The 21,413-nt window shown below is 47.3% G+C and overlaps 1 protein-coding gene across 16 annotated transcripts in view; it reads left to right on the forward strand.

The window, feature by feature from the left end:
- XRRA1 (X-ray radiation resistance associated 1) overlaps positions 1–21,413 on the forward strand; it is a 65,326-nt gene that overhangs the window by 36,758 nt on the left and 7,155 nt on the right. For 11 of the 16 annotated variants that reach the window (XM_070490694.1, XM_070490692.1, XM_070490696.1 and 8 more), the window contains 8 exons: positions 2,230–2,270; positions 5,445–5,570; positions 12,886–12,979; positions 13,747–13,862; positions 16,660–17,010; positions 19,619–19,817; positions 20,597–20,712; positions 20,920–21,025. In XM_070490694.1, coding sequence (XP_070346795.1) covers positions 2,230–2,270; positions 5,445–5,570; positions 12,886–12,979; positions 13,747–13,862; positions 16,660–17,010; positions 19,619–19,817; positions 20,597–20,712; positions 20,920–21,025 — 1,149 coding nt within the window. Of the gene's footprint in view, positions 1–2,229; positions 2,271–5,444; positions 5,571–5,602; positions 5,675–6,690; positions 11,472–12,885; positions 12,980–13,746; positions 13,863–16,659; positions 17,011–19,618; positions 19,818–20,596; positions 20,713–20,919; positions 21,026–21,413 lie in introns of those variants that run through there. The other 5 variants (XM_070490704.1, XM_070490697.1, XM_070490693.1 and 2 more) reach the window with 4 other exon arrangements.

The following is a 21,413-nucleotide window of genomic DNA, read 5'->3' on the forward strand; positions in this document are numbered from 1 at the left end:
TTTATTTTCTCACAGTTCTGAAGACTAGAAGTCCAAGGTCAAGCTGTTGGCAGGTTTAGCTTCTTCAGAGGCCTCTCTCCTTGGCTTACAGATGGCCACCTTCTTGCTGTGTCCTCACGCAGTCATCCCTCTGTGTTTTCTGTGTCCTAATCTCCTCTTCTTATAAGAAGACCATTCACTTTGGATTAGGGCTCATCTTAATGACCTCATTTAACTTTAATTACCTCTTTAAAAACCCTCTCTCCAAATACAGTCACATTCTGAGATACTGGGGGTTAGGACTTGAACATAAGAATTGGGGGGGACACAATTCAGCCCGTAACACCAAATCTATCCAATTTTACCCTATGCTTTATGCCTTTGTGTTCTTATTTAAGAAGTATCTCCCTTTCTCAGAGTCACAAAGATAGTTTCCTGTTTTGTGTTGCTTTTCATTTTGCTGTTTGAATGATTCTCTCAAAGAAGGTTTGCATGTGGTAGATTTTCTGAGTCCCTAAAATATCCAAAATTACTTTTATTTTGTTGTCATACTTGAATACTAATTTGCTTGAATAGAGAATTCTATGCTTAAAATAATTTTCCTTTAAAACTTTGAAGATATTACTCCATTGCCCTCTAGATTCATTGTTGCCAAAGAGAAGTCTGATGCCAATCTGATTCTCATCTCTGTAGGAAACCTATTTTTGCTGTCTGGAATCTCCTAAGATTTCCCTTTTGTCCTTTGGAAATTTTGCTAAGATGCATCTACGTATGCAGCTCTCTTTTGTTTATGCTGTCAAGTACCTCAAGGGTTCTTCCCATCAAAAATGTGTGGTCTCCTTCATCTTGGAGAAATTTTCTTTTCCCCTTTTCATTCTCTTTGTAGCCTCCATCTGAAATGCCATCAGATGCTGAAAGTTTTGGATCTATCTTCTATTCCTTTTTATTTCTTTGCCATTTTGTACTGCATTCTGAGAGAGTCTCTCAGCTCAGTCTTCCATTTTATGAATTAGCTCTTCAGCTGGGTCTGTTTTTCTGTCCAGCACATTTAAATATCTTATTTGATTGTCATATTTTAAAATCACAGAATTGTTAATAGCTTCTCTTCCATAATAACCTGCTTTTGTTTTTTGAATGAAATAGCCTTTTGAATTCCTCAGAGGATACCAATTATTCTATTTTAAAGTCTTTATTCTTTCTGTTAAATAAACTGTGGGATTTTTTCCCATCCTAGTTCTTCTGTCTTGTATATTTCATGGCTTTTTTTCATAGTGTTAATTTTCCTCAAATATTAGGAGATTCTTGATTGTCCATCTTCTTGTTGAACATTATCCAATCAGAAGCTTGGGATGCAGTTCTGGTTTCTGGGGCTGCTTCCTGAGACTTTGGGGAGGGGTGGGACATGCGTTCAGGCCGAGTGGACTGCAGCTCATCTCTCCACATATGGGGCTCTGTCTCTCCAGGGGATCACTGCTTAGCACCCACACTTGCAGTCATGGCCCATCCTCCTGCTGACTCCTTTGTTCCTTGCACAAACCTTTCCCAAACTCCTTTCTAGACCCTTGTCGTAGAGGAAGTTGTTTATGCCATGTGGTCTTCCAGGGCACAGGTGAGTGATGCCTGCACAGGATCCAGTCCCAGCAGAGGCTGTTCTTTATTAGGTTGAACTCATCTGTTTATTGGCTCACCTCATTCTAATAGTCCCAGGAGTGAGATCACTCTGCAGCCTCTTCCTTACTACCACGTTGCTGGTATCTCTCCTGAATTCATTTTCTTAACACATTCTGTTTCTACTAATATAACACACAGTATTTTCAAATCCTCTGACAGAATATCTTTTATATCCATCGCTCTCTTCAGTTGGTTTGCCTTTGATCAATACTGACTGCCCAGTAGTTCTGAGGCTACAAAGAGCTTGCCTGTTGCCAAGTCAGAAAGAAGGTCAGTGTGGCTGAAATGGAGTGAGTAAGGGTCAGGGCAGCATGAGATAAGGTTGGAGAAGTAGGCAGGGGCCAGATCAGGCAGGACCTCAGAGGCCTGGCCAAGGAGTTTGGATTTTATTCTAAGTTCAAAGGGATTATTATCTGACAGATGTCACAGCCAGCTCCTCTTCCCAGTTAGCAGTGGAGCTGAGGACCCCCTCTAGGAGGCACCCTGCTGTACACAGTGGGTGGCAGACTCAGACTCTGGCCTCTCTGGGAGTCAGTCCATGCTGTCACCAACGTTTGTTCTGTTTCTCTTTTGTTTCAGAGGTTGTGTTCTCATCTTACCCTGGATTTTCAACCTCAGAGGTAGGAACTGCCTGTTTTATATTTGTGTCCTTGGGTTACAACATTAATTTTAATAAATAAAAATAAGCTAATGGAGCCATGAGAGGCATTTATATATATCGCACTGAGGAAGCCCACTCATTGAACAAATAATGAGTACCTACTGTGTGCCAGGCACTGTGCTGGCCTGTGGTGGTGCTGGAGTGGACTAGACAGACAGGTTGCTGACCTTGCACAGCCAACAGGCTGGCCTACCTTGTTCTCAGATGCTGTTCAGTAGTAATGGTTGCTGCCTCAAGTGGTCAAGCTGGCATTGAATTGAGGCTGCTGCCAGGATGATGCCCAGCAGCTCCCTAACAAGAGCTCCCAAAAGCGAGTGATCCTTGCCAAATGCACCTCCACTGGGGTCTTATCCTTGGTGTCACAGGCTTAGACACTTGATTTTTGTCAGCACAGAAAATTGGTTTTTCTCTCAAGGTAGAGGCTCACTAACCAAGCTTACAAAGACTGATACACTACCTAGATATTGATTTATTCATTTACGGTAAGTACAACCACATATTTAGCCAACATGCATCTTTGAGAGGCAGCTCAGTACAACACTTCCCCACAGATACAACTAGGTGAGAAATTATATCAGTTAACTATTGCTGCCTAACCCAACAGTTGCTAACTTCAAACAATAGCAATTTATTATTTCTCACAATTATTTGGGTTGGTTAAATGGTTCTACTGGTTTTGGCATAGCTCACTCATGCAGCTGGCTGGTTAGCTAGGGGCTGGGCTCATGGACTGCTGGCATGGCTTGGCATCTCTACGTGGTCTTTTCACCCTGGACTTCTTTCCAGCATGGCGGCATCAGGGTTCCAAGAGAGCAAGGGCGAATTGCAAGGCTCTGAAATTCGAGCAATGGCACTTCAGCCACACTCTATTGGTCAAAGCAAATCATAAGGCCAGTATGATACTGCACAGCAGTTCTGTCACTGCCCACCCAGAGTTAGCACAGACCCCTTAAGTTAAGGGCAAAGTCCCCAAGACTGCCCTCATTTCAAATGCCAGCTTCAAGTTTAGGGGTCCCCAGGCCGTTTGCACTTGTGACCAACTGGCTATAAATTCTGGAGTTCCTACGACTCCCTCAGGTTCAATACTTTGCCAGAACAACTCAGAGAACTCAGGAAAGTGCTATACTTATGATTACAGTTTTACTATAAAGGGTGCAAATCAGGACCAGCCAAATGAAAAGACACATAACGTGAGGTCTGGGAGAGTCCCAATGCAGAGCTTCTCTGCCCTTTCCCCATGGAGTCAGTGTGTGTCATCCTTCCAGCACGTCTGCTATGTTTACCAACCAGGAAGCTCACCTGAGCCTCAGCGTCCAGAGCTTTTATTGGGGTTTCATTACATAGGCATGGTTGATTACATCATTGGCCACATGATTGAACTCAATCTCTAGCCCCTCTCCCCTCCTCAGAGGTCAGACTGCTTCAAAGCCCCAACTGTCAAATCACATGGTTGTCTTTCTGGCCTGGCCAGCCCCTGCCCTGAGTTTTCTTGTTAGCATAAACTCAGGTGTGATCCAAGGGGTTGTGAATAACAAAGACATTCCTATCACTCAGGAAATTCCAAGGGTTTTAGAAGCTCAGTGCCAAGAACCCAGGACAAAGGCCAGACAAATTCTTTATTTTACAACAGCCAGTCAAGTTTCAAGGTGGGAGAGATATAGACTCCACCTCTGAATGGGAGGAACATCAATGTCACATGCAAAAGTGTATGCATATGGGATGGAGGGCCTTGAGGCCATTAAATAGTCTACCACAGAAGTGAAAGATAATTGGTAGGTTGCTCAGTGCTCAGAACCCAGCTTTTTGGCATCTGAGAATGTAGAGGGGAGTGGGATGGTTGAGACTTTTGGTGGTCTCTATCAAAGTCAGGTGCATCCTCCTCTAAGACAGGGCCCTCTCTGTCCCCAACAGGGTCAGTCGTGCCCTCAGGTCAAGACACTCATGCTCCTGGACAGTACTAGATACCCCTGAGCCTGACTGTCTGGCTTTTTCTTTTCTGTGCTCCAGTCTGACTTGCCCCCTTCAGCTCACATAGCCTTGCTCCAGTAGGGAATGGCACAGTTGAGGAGACTGCCTTACCAGACTACTGCCACATTCCACTCTGGCCTCTTGGAGGTTGCATTCGGATCACCTGGAGAGGAGAGTTCTGTAACTTCCCAAGCACCATCACTGGTTTTTGTTTTACTCTTGCCCGTGACTGACCTGTCCCACTTGTGTGACTTTACAAGTTAGACCCCAGAACCGTACAAAATACTTGGCCCAAAGTAGGTGTTCCACAAACATTCATTGAACAAACAAGTGAAATTTAAGTGACTTGCAAGATTACGCAGCAATTAATGGAGCTTGGAACAGAATCTAGTTCATCTGAACCCAGTCATTAGCCTAACATCTACCCTGTAATTTTCTTTGGTCCCGTCTAACTCAAGGAATCAGTGAATGAACTGACTTAGGCATGGTTAATCCAGCAGTTTCCATTTTCTGCTTGATCAAACATGTTGACCCCGAGGCAGGCTGGGTTGTGCTGAGAGACCATGACCCTGCAAATGACCCAGATGCACCATGCCACATTCAGGCCCCAAGGCCTGCCTCAAGTCATTCAGGGCTTAGCTCGTTTCATCCTAGAGTGAAGAGCCTCCACTATAGGATGTGAGCTAGCCCATCAAACTGGGTGTTTAAGGCTCATGTCAATCCTCCTCTCCATCTCCTCACTAGGAAAAGTCCCCTTAACAATGCAAGCACCTGTCCCTTTGCCTTCTGGAGAAATTTTAGCCCAACTTTGTAGAACTGGGCCAGTTCAGGATAACTTCCTATAGGACAGAGGGTGGAAGGTGGGGGCAAAGAACCTCTGATGTCTACATCACTGGTATATTATCCTTTGGCCTTACAGAACTTGAAACTGGAACTTTGGGTACCAAAGAATTAGCTCACCGTGTGACCTCAGAGAACTTGGAGCCAGAACTCTGGTTCCTTGGTGACATATCCCTTTATGACCCTAGAGGTCTCTTTTGGCCAAGCCTCTCTAGAATGGCCATTTTTCCTACCACACTCCATACAGAGCGTCTTTTGGCCCTTGGCAGCATTCATCTTCTTTGTCATCAAGGCACTTTGACTTTGACTTTTTTTTCCTTCTAAGACGACCAAGGTATGTGCACTTCCTCCCATATTCGAGGTTCTTCCCGTGAAGTCACTGAAGGCCAGGAACCAGACGCTGGCCCCGCCCTTCCCAGAGCTGAGGTACCTTAGCCTGGCCTACAACAAGGTGACTCTCTGCTTCTCTCCCTATTTCTTCAGGGGCACAGATGGGAGGGTGGGATGCCAGCTGCTCTGGCCTCAAGGCCAGCCCTCCGATTCCCTGCATTACAGGTATGCGGGCTCAGGAATTCTCAGAGTGGGTGAAGTGGAGGGAGTCCAGGCCAAGGCAGGAGTCCATGCATTCAGTCACAGATATTTATTTAGCACTTACCACGTGCCAGGGTCTGTGCTGGGCACTGGGTGTACAGCTGCATGAAGACAGATTCAGCCTCTGTGCTTGTGGAGCTCGTCACCTATAGAGAAGACTGATGCTGGACAAATAATCATAATATAAGCATGCTTAGTGTTTTGAAGAAATTCACAGTGCTAGGAAGTCTACGACAGGGGAGTCTAACCTAATATTCGGGATCAGGGAAGGTCTCGGGAGAGTGGTGTTGAAGCCAAGATCTCAGTGAGTCTAGTGAGGTGAAAAGTAAGGGTAGAGTAACCTGAGACTTGCTCTAGCCTAAAGGACAGCAGATGGAAAGTCCATGAGACAGATTTCACATGTTTCTCCTTAACATCTGCTGTGTTAACTTATTTTTCCGATATCCGTGTCCTGTTTGACTTCCTGTAAACCCCACTTATTGAGCCCTACTTAAGTCTGAAATGCAGGCAACTTTTAAGGTACTCTGCTTACATTCCTTCTAAGGTAAGAGTTGGTACAGCTACACTCTCCAAGTGTTTTCTTCTGAGTTTTATAATTTTAGCTCTGATATTTAGGTCTTTGATCCATTTTGAGTTAATCTTTGTATATGGTGTGAGATAGGAGTTCCACCTCATTCTTTTGTATGTGGATATCCAGTTTTCTCAACATTGTTTATTGAAAAGACTATTCTTTCCCCATTGTGTGGTTTTCTAACCCTTGTAGAAAGTCAGTGGACCAAAAATGCATTATGGGTCCCTCTTTCATTCTTGAAATTGGTAATTTGTGTCTTTTCTCTTACTTTATTCATCCAAAATAGAAGTTATTGACTTTTAGTGACTTTTTTTTATTAAACTACCTGCTGTTTTCACTGGATTTCTCTATTATTTGTCTGTTTTCCATTTCATTGATTTCTTTTTTTTTAAAGATTTTTGTTTATTTATTATTTTTTTCCTTTTTCTCCCCAAAGCCCCCTGGTACATAGTTGTATATTCTTCGTTGTGGGTCCTTCTAGTTGTGGTATGTGGGACGCTGCCTCAGCGTGGTTTGGTGAGCAGTGCCATGTCCGCGCCCAGGATTCGTACCAACGAAACACTGGGCCGCCTGCAGTGGAGCGCGCGAACTTAACCACTCGGCCACGGGGCCAGCCCCTGATTTCTTTTTTTTTTAAATTAAACTCAAACAGGTTTGTTTTTTTCTAAGATTGGCACCTGAGCTAACATCTGTTGCCAATCTTTTTTTTTTTTTTCCTTCTTCTCCTCAAAGCCTCCCAGTACATAGTTGTATATTCTAGTTGTAGGTCTCTGGTTGTGCTATGTGGGACATCCTCTCAGCACAGCTTTTTGACTGGTACCATGTCTGCACCCAGGATCTAAACCGGCAAAACCCTACGCCACCGGAGTGGAGCACGCAAACTTAACCACTCAGCCACGGGGCCAGCCCCTGATTTCTGTTCATAAGTCTGTTTCTGCCCTTCTACTCACAATGAATTTGATTTTCTCCTCTTCTTGTAGTTTCCTAAGTAGTGTAATTTTAAATCATTGATTAGACCTTTCTTTTTGATATAAGCATGTAAAACTGTAAATTTGTTCTCTCAGCACTGTTTTAGCTGCATCCTACAAACTGTGATTTGTGTTTTTATTTTCATTCACTTAAAATATTTTATTTTTTTTAATTTTTAAAATTTTTATTTATTTTTTGAGGAAGATTAGCCCTGAGCTAACATCTGCTGCCAATCCTCCTCTTTTTGCTGAGAAAGACTGGCCCTGAGCTAACATCCATGCCCATCTTCCTCTCCTTTATATGTGGGACGCCTACCACAGCATGGCTTGCCAAGTAGTGCCATGTCCACACCCGGGATCTGAACTGGCGAACCCCTCAGACCACTGAAGTGGAATGTGCACACTTAACTGCTGCACCACCGGGCCGGCCCCACTTAAAATATTTAAAATTTTTGTTGTGATTTCTTCTTTGACCCATCATGGGTTGCTTAGAAGTCCGAGTTGTTGAATTTCCAAATATATGGGACTTTTCTAAATGTCTTACATTTGTTGATTTCTCATTTAATTCTGTTGTGGTCAAATAACAATAATCCGTAAGATTTCATTCTTCTGAAATCTATTTAAACTTGTTTTATGGTCCATCCTATATTCTATCACGGTGAACATTCCATGTGCACTTAGATAAAAAAATGTGTCTTCGTCAGTTTGGGGGACAGTGTTCTGTAGATGTTAGTTAAGGTAAGGTGGTTGGGCATGTCGCTCAGATTTTTTCTGTGCTGCTGTTTGTCTGTTTGTCCTGTCAGTTACTGAGAGTGGTGAGATAGAATCCTCAGTCATGATTGTGGATTCCTTTATTTCTCCCTTTAGTTTTGTCAGTTTTTGCTGCATGTATTTTGGAGATCAAGTACATAGACATTTAGAATTCTTATATCTACCCGATGTGTTGATCCTTTTATTATTATGACTGTCTTGCTTTGCCTCTAATAATACTCCTTGTTTTGATGTCTGTTTTGTCTGATTTTAATATAGATACACAGCCTTTTTATGTTTACTATTTGCATAGTATACCTCTTTTTATCCTTTTACTTTCAACCTAATTAGGGCTCTGGATTGAAAGCGCATCTCCTTTGGACAGCATGGAGTTGGTTCTTGCTGGGGTGCTGGAGCGTTTTCTCCTGTTCCCACTCTGTCCTCAGCTCGCAGCCTTCCCTGGGTTCCTACACTGAGGGCTTTATGTCTACACTCTAGTTCCTCCCCAGCCAAGCAATAGACTGCTTTTGCTTGTTACTTAGCACTTGCCAGGCTGGTGGTAGGGGGCCAAAGGGAGGGTCCAGCCCCAGACTTAAGCAGGCCCTAGGTTCCTGTGCCTCAGGAACGGGCCTTTCTCAGGGGTCCTACCCTTCCTGCAGCAGCAGGAGACTTCTGAAATGTAGTGGGCCCAGGTTGGTTTCCTGCCCTGCTGCTGGAGACCAGGTTTTAATTTTTTCCCTCCCCCAGGTGCAGGGCCCTGGCCCTACAGGGTTTGCTGACCTTCCTCAGCAACTCAAGGCTTTTGTTCACTAGGGAGAAGGCTTAGCAAGGCTTCCTGCCTTTCCTGCGGTGGCAGCTGCTCTCCTCCTCCAGGCCTACACCCCGAGGAGACCTTCTCCCGTCTCCCTCCCTGCGTCCAGTCTCTCCCACACCAGTGACTATGAATTCCCCTGTGTCTGCGGCTCTCAGCAGTTCTGGCCTCTTACTAGCCCACACTTGGCCTTTAGCAATTCATTAACATTTTTAGCTGACTTTTTCTTAAATGCTTGTGTAGCACTCGCCCTCTCTTCCTCCCACGTTCTGCCACAGGTGAGCTGGGGGCCGCTTCCCATCTATCCTTGGAGGTGCCTGTCTTTCCTTAGATTTGCGGCCACTTGATTGCCTTGAGGCCTTAGCTCTCTCTTGGACTCAAGAAGTTATGATGTTGTAGGTTATTCAGTGTTTTTCTTGTGGTTAGGAGGGGAGCAGCACTATTTTCGTTTTTCTACATTCTCACTTGGGTTTTTAAATGAGATGTTTTCCTTACGACAGTTACCACCTAACAGTGTCTCTTTATGTCTGTTGTCAGTTGTCTGCTGTCAGAAGGTAGGGTTTTTGAGAGCTAGCACTTTGTTTTACTCACAACTCTATCCTCATCATCTCACCTGATATGTGATGGGTGCTCAGGAAGTTTGTTAGATGAACAAACGATTTGATCATATCAGGGAATACTCACAGCTGCCTTTGTTGAAATTAATGTTTGGTATATTAAAATTACAAATTTTAAAACCACTTCTGCCTTCAAACAGACCTTATGCATCTAGAATATTCACTGAGAAATCTAGTAATTTTTGTGCCAAAAGTAAAATAATCACTTTCACTAAACTTTTACCTAATATTTACTTAGTTCATAAATTTGACAGATTGTTATATTCGCCTTAACCCAAGGAAATTGGGCAGAAATTTCAAGTTGTCATTGGAACCTGAATTTATTTCCAGGGGCCTTCAACTCACCTTATAGGGAACAGGCTAGCCTGAGGGCCAAATTCTGCTTACAACATCGGCCAGAATCCTAAGCCCATATTTCTCAGCTGGGACTTAATTTCACAAAAAATGAGACACCCGTGACCTGGGTATCTTTCAGCTTTCTACCAATTTTAATTGTCACTTTCTTCGACTTTTTATCTGCCTGATTCAGATGGATGGAATTTTGCATCCTGACAAAATTAAATGCCCCATACTGTTGTGACTGCTTGTTGACCACCTGATTTGCATACAGGAGACCCTGCATCCTCTTTAACCACCATTATGTAGTTATTTATTAACACATATTAGGCTTCTTTGTAGGCTCATCCTCCTTTCCTCCTCTAGAGCCTAGAAAAGACGTCAGCAAACTTTTTCTGTAAAGATCCAGATAATAAATATATTACTCTGTTGCAACTATTCAACTCTGCCCTTGTAGCACAGAGGCAACACATAAATGCACGAGCATGGCAGTGTTCTAACGAAACTTTATTAAACAGATTGGGGGCCAGATTTGGCCCGTGGGCTCTATCTGCCAACCCTGGTTTTTATATATCCTTTGAGCTAGGAGTGATTCTTACATTTTTAAATGGTTGGAAAAAATCAAAAGAAGGATAATACTTCATGACATGTTAAGATTATATGAAATTCAGATTTCAGAGTCCATAACTAAAGTTTTGTTGGAAAAGAGCCCTCACACTTAGTCGTTTATGAATTGTGTATGGCTGCTTTTGTGCTATAACAGCAAAGTTGAGTAGTTACGATGCTGTATAGACTACAAAACCTAAAACATTTATTATCTGTCCCTTGACAGAAAGGGTTTGCCAGTCCCTGATGTAGATGATCAAATGTTAGGGTCCCTCAAGGCGCATCCTAGTCCCTTTCCCCCCTCACTCTATGCTCTCTCTCCAGGGATGGCTTCACATACCCTTTGGCCCATGAACAGTGACCCACAAATTTATCACTCCCGTACGGACCTCTCCTCTGTACTCCTGACCAGTGTATCCACTTCCTACTTGACGTCTCTACTTGTAGGTCTCAAAGTTACCTCCAGAGTACACATATCCAAAATGGATTATTGATCTTTCCCTTCAAATTTGGTGTTCTTCCATTGTTCCATATCTTAGTGAATAGCTTCATCATCCATCCAGTTAGTCCAGCCAAAACCTGGTGTGGTCCTTGGTATTTCTTTTTCCTTCACATCTCTCCTCCCCACCTATATCTAATCCATTACCAAGTCTTGTCAGATGAGATCCTCATATTTCTAAGAATCCACCTAATAGGCTTCTCAATGACCAAATCTTTAACTAGCATTGGTCTGGCCCCTACTTGGAGCTGCAGCCTCATTTTGCTCCAAGCACCCTTTCTCTTTGCTCTTAGCCACTAGCCTTCTTTAAAGCCCACCAGCAGGCTCTTCTCCTCACTGTGAGGCCTTTCATACAGTGTGCTCTTTGCATGGAACACTTCCTCTCTGCTTTAGAGTAAGTGATATGAGTTGCTGCAACAAACTTAAACATCTCAATGACTTAATACAATCAAAGTTTCTTTCTTGCTTTCACAAAATCTACTGTGGACATTCCAGGTTGGCTGGTGGCCTTTCAGAGGTTCATTCAGAGACCCAGGTCCCCTCTGGCTGTGGCTCTGTCATCCCACAGAGCCTTAAGAGCACTTTTTGGAGCCTATGCATCTGGTGGGTAGATGGTTGAACGTGGGGGAGGGTGGCAGAGATGTAGAGGATGATGCAGGAGGTGTTGAGTGGGCTGTGCCTGGAGTGGGGTTTATCATTTCCACCCAGGATGCGCTGGCTAGCACAGAGTCATCAGACCACACCACCTGCCTGGCAAGCAAGAAGATACAGTCTAGCCATGTGCCCAGAAAGCAGAGGAAGTGGTTTTGGTTAATACAGAGCTTTCTCTGCCACATACTCCATCCCCCACTGCGTCACTAATCACCTCCTACCCATTCTTGGATGGTGGGGACGCCTTCTGTGACCTCCCTGCCTAGGTCAAATCACCCTAGGACTTCATGCACCTCCCTCTTGTGGCGCTAATCACTGTTGTAAATCTGCTCTCCTTTCTGTTCCTGTTTCTTCAATGCTTGTTTCTCACTAGGCAGTGCTCCTTGAGGACAGGAGTTGGGTCTGTCCTGCTTATTCCTAACCAAGCACTTGGCACATGTAGGCATTCAGTAAATATTTGTTGATTGAATGAACAAAAATGAAAGCGAATGAATAGGTTAATTGCCCAGTGGGCATCTAGTGCTACCCAGTGAGGCTCCAGAGGAAGCCAAACGGAAGTGCCCCGCTAGCCCCCAGCCCTTAGTGCCTTCTGTGGGCCCTGAATCTGACCCAACAGCTTTCAGCGTGTCCAGGCATCTGAAAGGCCGCTGCCCCACCCCTGGCCCCTCTGATACTGACGGATCTGATGCTCTTCTGCTGCTAATAGATAACCCTCCCCAGATTCTCCAGCCACTCTTCTCGAGAAGGATTGTGTAGTTTTTGCCTTTCCGAGCTGGCTTCACGGGGACAGAGCAGCCCCTGGGCCCCAGCCCGCCAGGAGGCCTCCCTTACCGTTGGCTCTGCTTAGGCCTTAGAGGACTGGGTCCCTCTGACCTCCCATCCCCTGTCCCTCCCCAGATCAGTGCCAGGACACGCCTCAGGGAAAGAGACCATCAGGAGTGCCATTGACAGACTGGTGGGGTGTGAAGAGGAAGGTGAAGTGTTGGACAGATTGTGTCCTGAAGTCAAAGGCAGTGCCCTGCCAAACTGCCGGACTCCTCGTGAGACAAGTGCTTTATGTGTTTGTTCTTACTTTGTCATTAACATCCTCGATACTTGGCACAGGCTACACAGCTAGTATAAAAAAGGGCGAGAAATTTTTAATTTTCAAAAGCAAAACAGGGATGATGGAATTTGGGACAGGAAGGGCAAGGTATTCTGAATGTGAGCAAGTGAGGTTGGCAGGGATAAGACACTGCCCAGCAGCGAGTCTGTCCCCAGCCGCAGCCCAGTCCTAGCGAGCATGTGTGCGGTGTGGAGCCTGGAGACACTGGGGCAGTGCTGGGGGGCAGTGTCAACCTGAGGCCCTCTCCTGCCTTCCTTACAGATCGCAAAGGAAGACGCCATCCTGCCAGTAGCTCTCTTCCCATCTCTCTGTGAGCTCGTCTTCCATAACAACCCTCTGGTGGCTCATACACGAGGTATGGTGCCCACAAAGCTGCCCCCACCCCCAGCCCAGGGCCCAGGAAGTAATGTGGGCACCCTCATCTCCACCTCCTCAGTGCCAAGCCCTGGCCTCCGCTCTGCATCGTGGACGAGGTTCATGGTGCAGTGCTGGGTGGAGAAAACAACAGGCACTGCTAAGCACCTGCTCTGCACCAGCTCATCCTGACAGCAACCCTGCGAGACAGGCATTATTGTTCCCATGCAGGGTGGAGGAAACTGAGGATCAGGGAGGTTCATCAGCTACCCAAGGTCACACAGCAAGAAAGAGGCAGAGCTGGGAATGGAACACAGAATTATTTAGATACTGCATGAGCTCTTTAGGTGATACCCCGCTTTGCAGAGTAGGTCTATAGTGACCTCATTTCCCACTTCCCCATTGGGGAGGGGTGCAGGGCCCTCCCCTCCTGGAGCGTACTGAATGCAGTGGATGCTGCATGAGCAGTGGGACCCACTGTTCAAGATGCAGCAGTTGGAGGCATTTTAGAATCCTGGGCCCTGGAGTGATACCAGCAGTTCTCATCCTTGCTCCAAACTATCTTTGTTGCCTTGGATAAATTCCTTAACCTCTCTGTGCCTCAGTTTCCTCACCTATTAAATGGGAATAATATAGGTACCTACATCCTGAGTTGGCGTGAGAATTAAGTAGGTTCATACGTGTAAAGCAATTGAACCATGCCTGGCACATAGTAAGCCCCCAGTAAACGTTAGCTAATCGTAGTGTTATTTTCCCACCATTGCCCAGGCCTGCCTTCACTGCTGAAAAGCTTCCTCCAGGAGCGGCTGGGAATCCACTTAATTCGAAGGAAGACAGTAAAGGCTAAGCACCATATTTTGATGCCTCAAAAGGATTCATGGAAGGTAAGGTTTCCAAGGCAGGAGCCCTAACCCCAGGAGGAGTGGAGCCTGTGTTAATGCCTGCAGACCATCCAGCCGTGGAGCTGCTCTGGCCCACGAAGCCTGGACCCCGCCCTTAGGTTTGGAGGAGCAGTAGTGTCTTCTCCTTTCCGTGATCTGTTAATACAGATACCCAGGAGGAACAGGACAGTCAGTCAGGAGACCCAAAAGTCAGAGTCGGGAGGAGCCTTGGAGGCCCTTGAGTCTGGCCCCCTAATTTTACAGAAAAACTGAGGCCCAGAGAAAAAGCTGTGGAGACATGGGGAGAAGTGAGTCCAGTATGAGCCTGGCTCCATCACTTTCCATCACTGTCTGAACTTGGGCAGGAGTTTCACTCTCTGAGCCTCAGCTTCTCAACTCTAAAACCTCTCAGAGCTGCTGAGAGCCTGGATGAAGCAGCAGATAGGAAAATACATTGTAAACTCCCAGCATCCGTTCCAGTGCAAGTGATAGTCCCCTACGGTGATCGTGAAGGGCTGCGCCCGGCCCAGAACGCACACCTCCTGCCTGAGAAGAGTTTCGGGACGCTGAGAGAGATCTGCAGTCTCTGGGCCTCCCCCAACCGGTGGTCTTAGATGTGCTTTCTGGGATGCGATTAATCAGTCAAATAATTCCCTCCGTGATCTGAAGGATTTCAGAACTTTCTATGAAATGCTCCTCCCCTCTGAACGTTAGTCTTCCTATAGCCAAAAGCTAGACTGGGCATTGCTGGTCCCAAACGTTAGATACAGTTATTCCCTTCCACCCCCTCTGCAGCCTGCGTCTGTCCAGCCAGGCTCTTGTCTGCAGCCCTCAGAGGACCAGAGCAGCATTTAAAGTCAGAAATAGGCAAAAATTCAAAGGGTTTCCATCATCTTCCCCTTGTCTGTTGATTCCTCTAAGGATCCTCCTACCTCCCTTCCCGTCAGATAGCTGGGGGAGGGGCAGAAGCTGAGTGGGCCAGATACTTAATACTCTCTCCAGGTACAGATCTCTGTACAGATACTCTGCTATCCCATAATCCTCACAACAGACGAGGACACAGACTTGGAGAGCTGAAATAACTTACTTGTTAAAAGTTAGTTTTGGGGCCCAGGGAAGCTCTAAGGTTCCGACTGATAGAGGAGAAACACTAATACCAGTGGCCAAATGAGAAGCAGAGCAATGCTTTGTTAATCTGGGCAGGCACTGTCTACCCCCCAGTACAGGCCAGACTGGAGAGTGGGGTTTAGGCCTCTAGCTAGATTGGAGATGCCTGCATGTCGCCAGTGTGCTTCCAGCGCTGTGCTGGATGTGCGCAGCTGACTCCCGGGCCTTTTCCTCAGTCAGTTACGTGGACAAAGGCTGCTAACCCTCCCATGTGCCTAGCCACGGACAGAACAGGGAAATTGGAGAAGATGCCAGAGCAGGCCCAGACCCAGCCACCATGTAACCAAGCAGCTGAGTGAGCCCTTTACGTGTGGGAACACAAATGGAAGATAAAACTGCCTGCCTAGATCCTTGGCAGTCCAGCTCACCAGGGACAAGGACCCATGACCGTCAACCTCTGACCAATGAGGTTGCCCAGTCTTCCCTCGGGAAGGGACTGGAAAAGCGGTGGCAGGATAGAGGAAGAGCATTCCCCCGGCACTCAGGAACAGACCTGTGAGGGGGAGGAATACCTGTTGGCCCTCCCCCCAGCCGGCAAATGATGGCACTTGGTGTTTGGGATGCTGTGGCATGGGTTCTGAAAAAAGACTCTGGGTCCTTCAGCCTTCAGGTTTCAACCCTGAAGTTTTCCATATTGTAAAAAGGAAATGTTTTCTTAAAAAGAACCTTATTTTATAAAACAGTCATCCTGCACACTCCTCACTGTTAGGTACCTTTGCACCTGTCATCTTGTTGGGAGAACGCCACCAGACAGCCAGGGCAGGGACCGCTCTCCCATTTCACCAGGAGGAGACAGAGCTCAGAGGACAGAACTGTGTTCCAGCCCATACTTTTCTAACAACAGTGCTTGGGATCTTTCCACTACACTACATGGTCTGTGAAAGGACAGACATAAGTGGGCCAGACACCTTTGACAAAGAATAAAAACAACCTACTGTGTAACTAGGGAGCGGAGGGGGAACTAGGCCAGCCAAGGGAAGCTGAGCACGTGGCTTCCCCGTGGCAGCTGAAGCAGAGGAAGGGGAGGATGGATGACAGTCGTTTGCTAGTTAGGGAAGCTGAGCAGTTCAGCAGGAAAGAAGTTGTCTCCCTGGTCCTGAACCTGCCTGAGAGAGATTTGCCTCATGGTCTTTATATGAGGGACAGGACCAGCATCCTGAAAGGGGCCTGGTGCTGCCGCCTTCCAGAAAGTGCAGGACCATCACCCCCATGCCCTCCTGGGAGTCCCTGAGGAAAGTCAAGGGCAGGGTGTTAACCTCAATCTGAGGAATAAGGCTATTGAGGGCCGCAGTGATATGGTCAGGGATGCAGAATGAGGCCTGGAGCCCAGAACAGGAATCAGATAGTCCAGGCTCTGCCTCTGCATAACTCTGTGACCTTGGACAAGTCATTTTACCTCTCTGAGCCTGTTTCTTCGTCTATAAAATGAGGATAATTATTCACTGAGTAGTTTTGAGGTGTAAATAAAACAACGTGTGTCATGCACAGGACACATTATAGATGCCCAATAAGTGTGATTTTGTCCCCTGTCTCCCCCATGAACCCTCACCCAGAGCTCTGATCACCATACCGAGTGGTCTTAGGCTGGTGAGGTCCAGGAGGAGAGATTAGTCCAGCCCTTCTCCCCTGACAGGTGAAAACCCAAGTCCCGAAGGTGCCAAAGCAGCCTCTGATTGTCTACCACCTACCCGTGACCCCGGTCAAGTCTTCCTCCAAGGAGATGCTGGAGTCAGTGGCAGGGTTGACTGGAGAGCCGTCCACTGTCAAAAGTACTACTCTGGAGCCAGAGATGCCTGTCGAGGGCCTGGCGGGCCTTTCCCTGTCCCACCGGACATTCGTACCACTGCCTCCCATCTGCTCCGACTCCACTGTGCATAGTGAAGAGACGACAGCCCACCAGAGCGACACAGCCGGCTGCCTCAGCCCAGAGCCGCACCAGTCAGATGAGGACACCAAGAGCACAGAGTCCATCTTCTTGACCCAGGTGTCTGAATCCACCTGCCCCTGCCCGCCTGTTCCCAGCTCCCACAGGTTCCTGCGTAACCTGTGGATGGCTGGACCTCTGTGGGCAGCTGGAAGTAAGCACAGACAGGTCTGGAAACCAGAAGGCAGCACCCCTGGCAGGGCCTGCAAGCCCCTTGTGGGAGATCCACTGATAGAAGGCTACTGGTAGGGACACCCGTGGGGACAAGTCATGGCCCTGTAGCACAGACAACATCTAGGGTCTGGCTGGGACTTGGTTCTGACAAATTTGGGGGGAAGGTTTGCTGCTGCCTCTGCCTGTCTGCTTAAGGTCACCTCACTTCTGATGCTGCCTCTGAATCCTGGCAACACAGATGCATGAGATGTGGGTCCTGCCCTTGAGATGTCCCCAGCCTAGTGAGGGAGACGGACGGGAACAATGCATGCAATCAGTGCTGAGCCTGAGGAAAACCCAGGGGCCCGGAGCCTAGAGGGAGGAGAGATGTCTCTGCCCTAGACCAGGAGGGCTCCCTGGAAGAGGTTCAGATGAGCTGAGCTTTGCAGGCTGAGGTCGAAATAACAAGGTGAAGATGCAGGCAGCAAGGGCATTCTGGGCAGAGGGAACAGCATGAAGCAGGGTGCAGAGGGAGGAAGTTAAAATGGTATGTGCAGGAACCACGAATGGTTCAGTGTCGGTGCGGCAGAAGGGCGACATGTAGGAAAAGGGAAACATACGGCAGGAGGAGTTGGCAGGGCCCCTTTGAACTTTATTATTGTACCATTGCCCTTCCTGATCTCCCCACCTCCGGTCTTGCCCCTCCAATCTGCCTGACCTTTCCAAGACGGACATTTGTCCACACATTTATGTCTAACTCTCCCTCCATCCATCTCTCACTTACTCCACAGATGACTTGTAGTGACATACAAATTCATACAGTATAAAAGTATCTTTATGAACTATATCTGAACCTTTGTGGAACAAAGCAGAGTAGAAACAAATAAATATAAAAAGACAGTTGAGAGAGTTGGATCAAAGAAAAATATAGAGAGGGAAGGAAATAATAAGTCCAAGGATAATCTGTCACTCAAACATGCACATGATGCACTGCTGTCTCATAATAGAAGTGTATTGCTTAAATGCAATTCTGAGCTTCCCAGCAGCCAAGGCAATACAATCAAGTATGAGTCACCATGGTTGAAAAAAATAATCTTATTTTTTCCTTACCTAATTGCCCAGGCTAAACCCTGCAGTACAATGTTAAATATAAATGGCAAGAGGAGACATCCTTTTCTTATTCCTAATCTTAGTAGGAAAGCTTTCAGTCTTTCATCATTAATTAGGATGTTAGTTGTGAATTTTTCATGTGTCCTTTACCAGGTTGAGGAAATTGCTTTCTATTCCTAGTTTGTTGAGTGTGGTTTTTTTTTTTATCATGAAGGGGTGTTAGATTTTGTCAAATGCTTTTTCTATTTGAGACAATCTTGTGGCTTTTGTCCTTTATCTTTTGATATAGTATATTACATTAATTGATTTCCAGTTGTTAAACCAACCTTGCGTACCTGGCATGAATCACACTTGGTCATGGAATCTAGTTCTTCTTTATGTTGTTGATTCAATTTGCCAGTATTTTTTGAGGATTTTAGTGTCTACAGTCATAGGGATATTGGTCTGTAGTTTTCCTTTATTGTGATGTGTTTCTCTAGTTTGGTTTTAGGGTAATACTCACCTCAGAGGATGAGCTGGGCATGTTCCCTCTTCTCCTGATTTTCGAAGAGTTTGTGATGGATTGATATTAATTCTTCTTTAAATGTTTGGTAGAATTCACTACTGAGGCCATCTGGTAGGCTTTGCTTTGTGGGAAGTTTTAAAATTACTTATTCAATCTCTTTACTTGTTATAGGTCTGTTCAGATTTTCTGCTTCTTCTTTAGACAGCCATAAGTTTTAATAAAGGGTATAACTACATTCCTATATGAAATACAGGTTTCAGAAGGATGTTTCTTATAAAACCGTTAGAGCAGGTTAAAAATGTGAATTCAAACAGTGTTCACTCAGCCCCTTAAAACTCCTCCATGGCTGGCATCACAGTGAGGAGAAAGAAAATATAAACAGAAGCAAAACACCCTCAGCTTGGTGTTGGAAGGTCCTTACTGATCGGGGCCCTGCTTCTTGCTCCAGCCACCTGTCTCCTCACAGTGCCCTCCAGCTGTACCAATTTTGAGTTCCCCCAGATGCACCTTGCTGTGTCTGACCTGTGCGCCTTTGCTCATGCCATTCCTTGCCTGCAACAGTCCTCCTCATTGCTTGCGGCCCACCCCTCTCCCGACTCTGCCTGGGGATGGCTCTCCTGGTTCTTCGAGACTTAGTTCAGGCTAAGGCATCACCTCCTTCAGGAAGCTTCCTGTCCCCCCAGGCTGGGTCAGGGCTTCCTGCGGCTCACCCACAACCCTTGTGTTCCCTTCTGTTACAGCATTCATCAAGGTGAATGGTCATTGTCTATTTTCATGTCTGCTTCCTCTCACCCCAGTCTTGCTTCTTGCCCTAAACAGGGCCCGGCATGGGGACCCACACAGAGCTAATGCTCAGAGTGTTAATGAAATGAATGCATGTGTTTTTCTTCCTGGGCACAGGTGAGTGGGCTGCCTGCCTCCACCCTCGAGAGGGGGGTTTCAGAGACGAAGGAGAAAGACCAAAGACCACCACCCAAAGCACCCAGAGAGGTGAAGAGGACTCGGAGGAAGCGCATATCTGCCTCCCTCCCCAGCAAGTACCGTGGCTATGAGGAGCTGCTGACGGCCAAGCCTGATCCCGCCTTCATCGAGCCAAAGGGTATGTGTGGAGAATGGCTCCAGGGCAAGGGGCCCTCTCCACTGCCCAGAGCAAGTCAGGGCGAAGCCAAGGCTGACGCCAAGCCTCTTCCAGGCCAGTGTTGTCCTCTGTCTGAATGTCTGTCAAAGGGCCCCTGCTGGTGTCCCGGTTTGGAGCCCTGCATGTCGGGACCCCTGGCCTAGGTCTTCGCTGGCTTTTAGCGAGCCACAGCTGTTTCGAGATTCCAGCCAGTCTGGGACCAGACACTCTGGTGGGAAAAGCCTCTCCAGGAAGGGTTTGATGAACGAACACCCAGACTGGCCGGATTCCCGAGCTCCTCCGCAGCCCACATAAGCCCCAAACTGAACGTCCAAAATCCTCCTTATTGGGTTTGAGGCAAGGGAGGCAGTGCCCTCTCTGAGCCCCTTATTTCCAGACTGATGTGTTAACACTTTTGTCCTTTGAAAGGAAGTGGCGCTCAGCTGTGCTCTCTGGGGTGTCAGTCCCCACAGTGTAACCCCCTGAGGTTAATGGGGTTACACTGGGGTCAGCCCCTCTCCCCAGTCCAGTGTCACTTTTCCATTAGGATCCGTGCTCACAGGGGACAAGTGTGCCCTGAACGAGTGGTGGAAGGTCAGGCACTGCAGCAGACTGGGGGAGATGTGGGAGCAGGGTCTCCTCCTCGGGGCCTCTCAAATCCTTTTAGCTGGGGTTGCTGTGAGACTGGGGATGAAGAAACTGGAGGAGGCCTGCAGCCGGAGGAGAGGGAATGACTTCACTCGCCCCTCCCTTGTGTGCAGGAATCCAGAAGAATGCCCAGGCTCTGCAGCACATGCTGAAGCACCCGCTGCTCTACCGCTCCTCCAAGCCCAAGCTCGACACGCTTCAGAAACACTACGTTCCCAAGGAGAGACGGGTAAACCTCTGCCTCCCTGAGCGTGCGAATGGCCCCCTGGGACTCCCACAGGTACAGCTGTGACTGTCGCCTCAGGCCTTCTACAGGCCATGCTTTCCCAGTGCCCCACATGCTCCCTGCCTATTGCTATGACCGTGTGAGGAGGTGAGGCCAGGAAAGCCTGAGCATAAGACTAGGATAACACTTGCCTCTCTTACCTTCTGTCAGGCCCAGAGGATCCCTATTCCACCCCCAAGGAAGACTCGAGCCCAGCTGCTGGACGACATCCTCATTCGCATGCGGGAACCCCGGAATATTACAGAGGCTCCACTAGGTACGGCTCTGGCCCCAGTCTCAGCTGCCAGGACCTGAGATCTACAGGTTTACTCATCTGATGGTATAAGGCAAAGGGCTTGTGTCAGCAGGAATGGTCTTAGAGAGCATGCGCCCCAGCCTTCCCGTGTGCAGATGGAGAAACTGAGGCCTGAGTGAGGCAGGTAGTGGCCTAAAGTCACATGGCATGTTATAGACCTATGAACTAAGGCTTGAGATAGAATCAAGAGGGGACATCGCTGGCTTCCTAATGCCCCAAGCTGGAGAGGCAATTTTCAGTCCCCTTAACATCCTCCTCCCACCGCATCCCACTTTCTGGGGGCTCTGGACCCAGTCCCTGCTGTTTTGGGCTAGGTGGGACCCAGGGCGAGCTTGGTTCCCCTCCTGGC

This window comes from Equus asinus, chromosome 20 (genome assembly GCF_041296235.1).
Source record: "Equus asinus isolate D_3611 breed Donkey chromosome 20, EquAss-T2T_v2, whole genome shotgun sequence".
Classification (NCBI taxonomy): domain Eukaryota; kingdom Metazoa; phylum Chordata; class Mammalia; order Perissodactyla; family Equidae; genus Equus; species Equus asinus.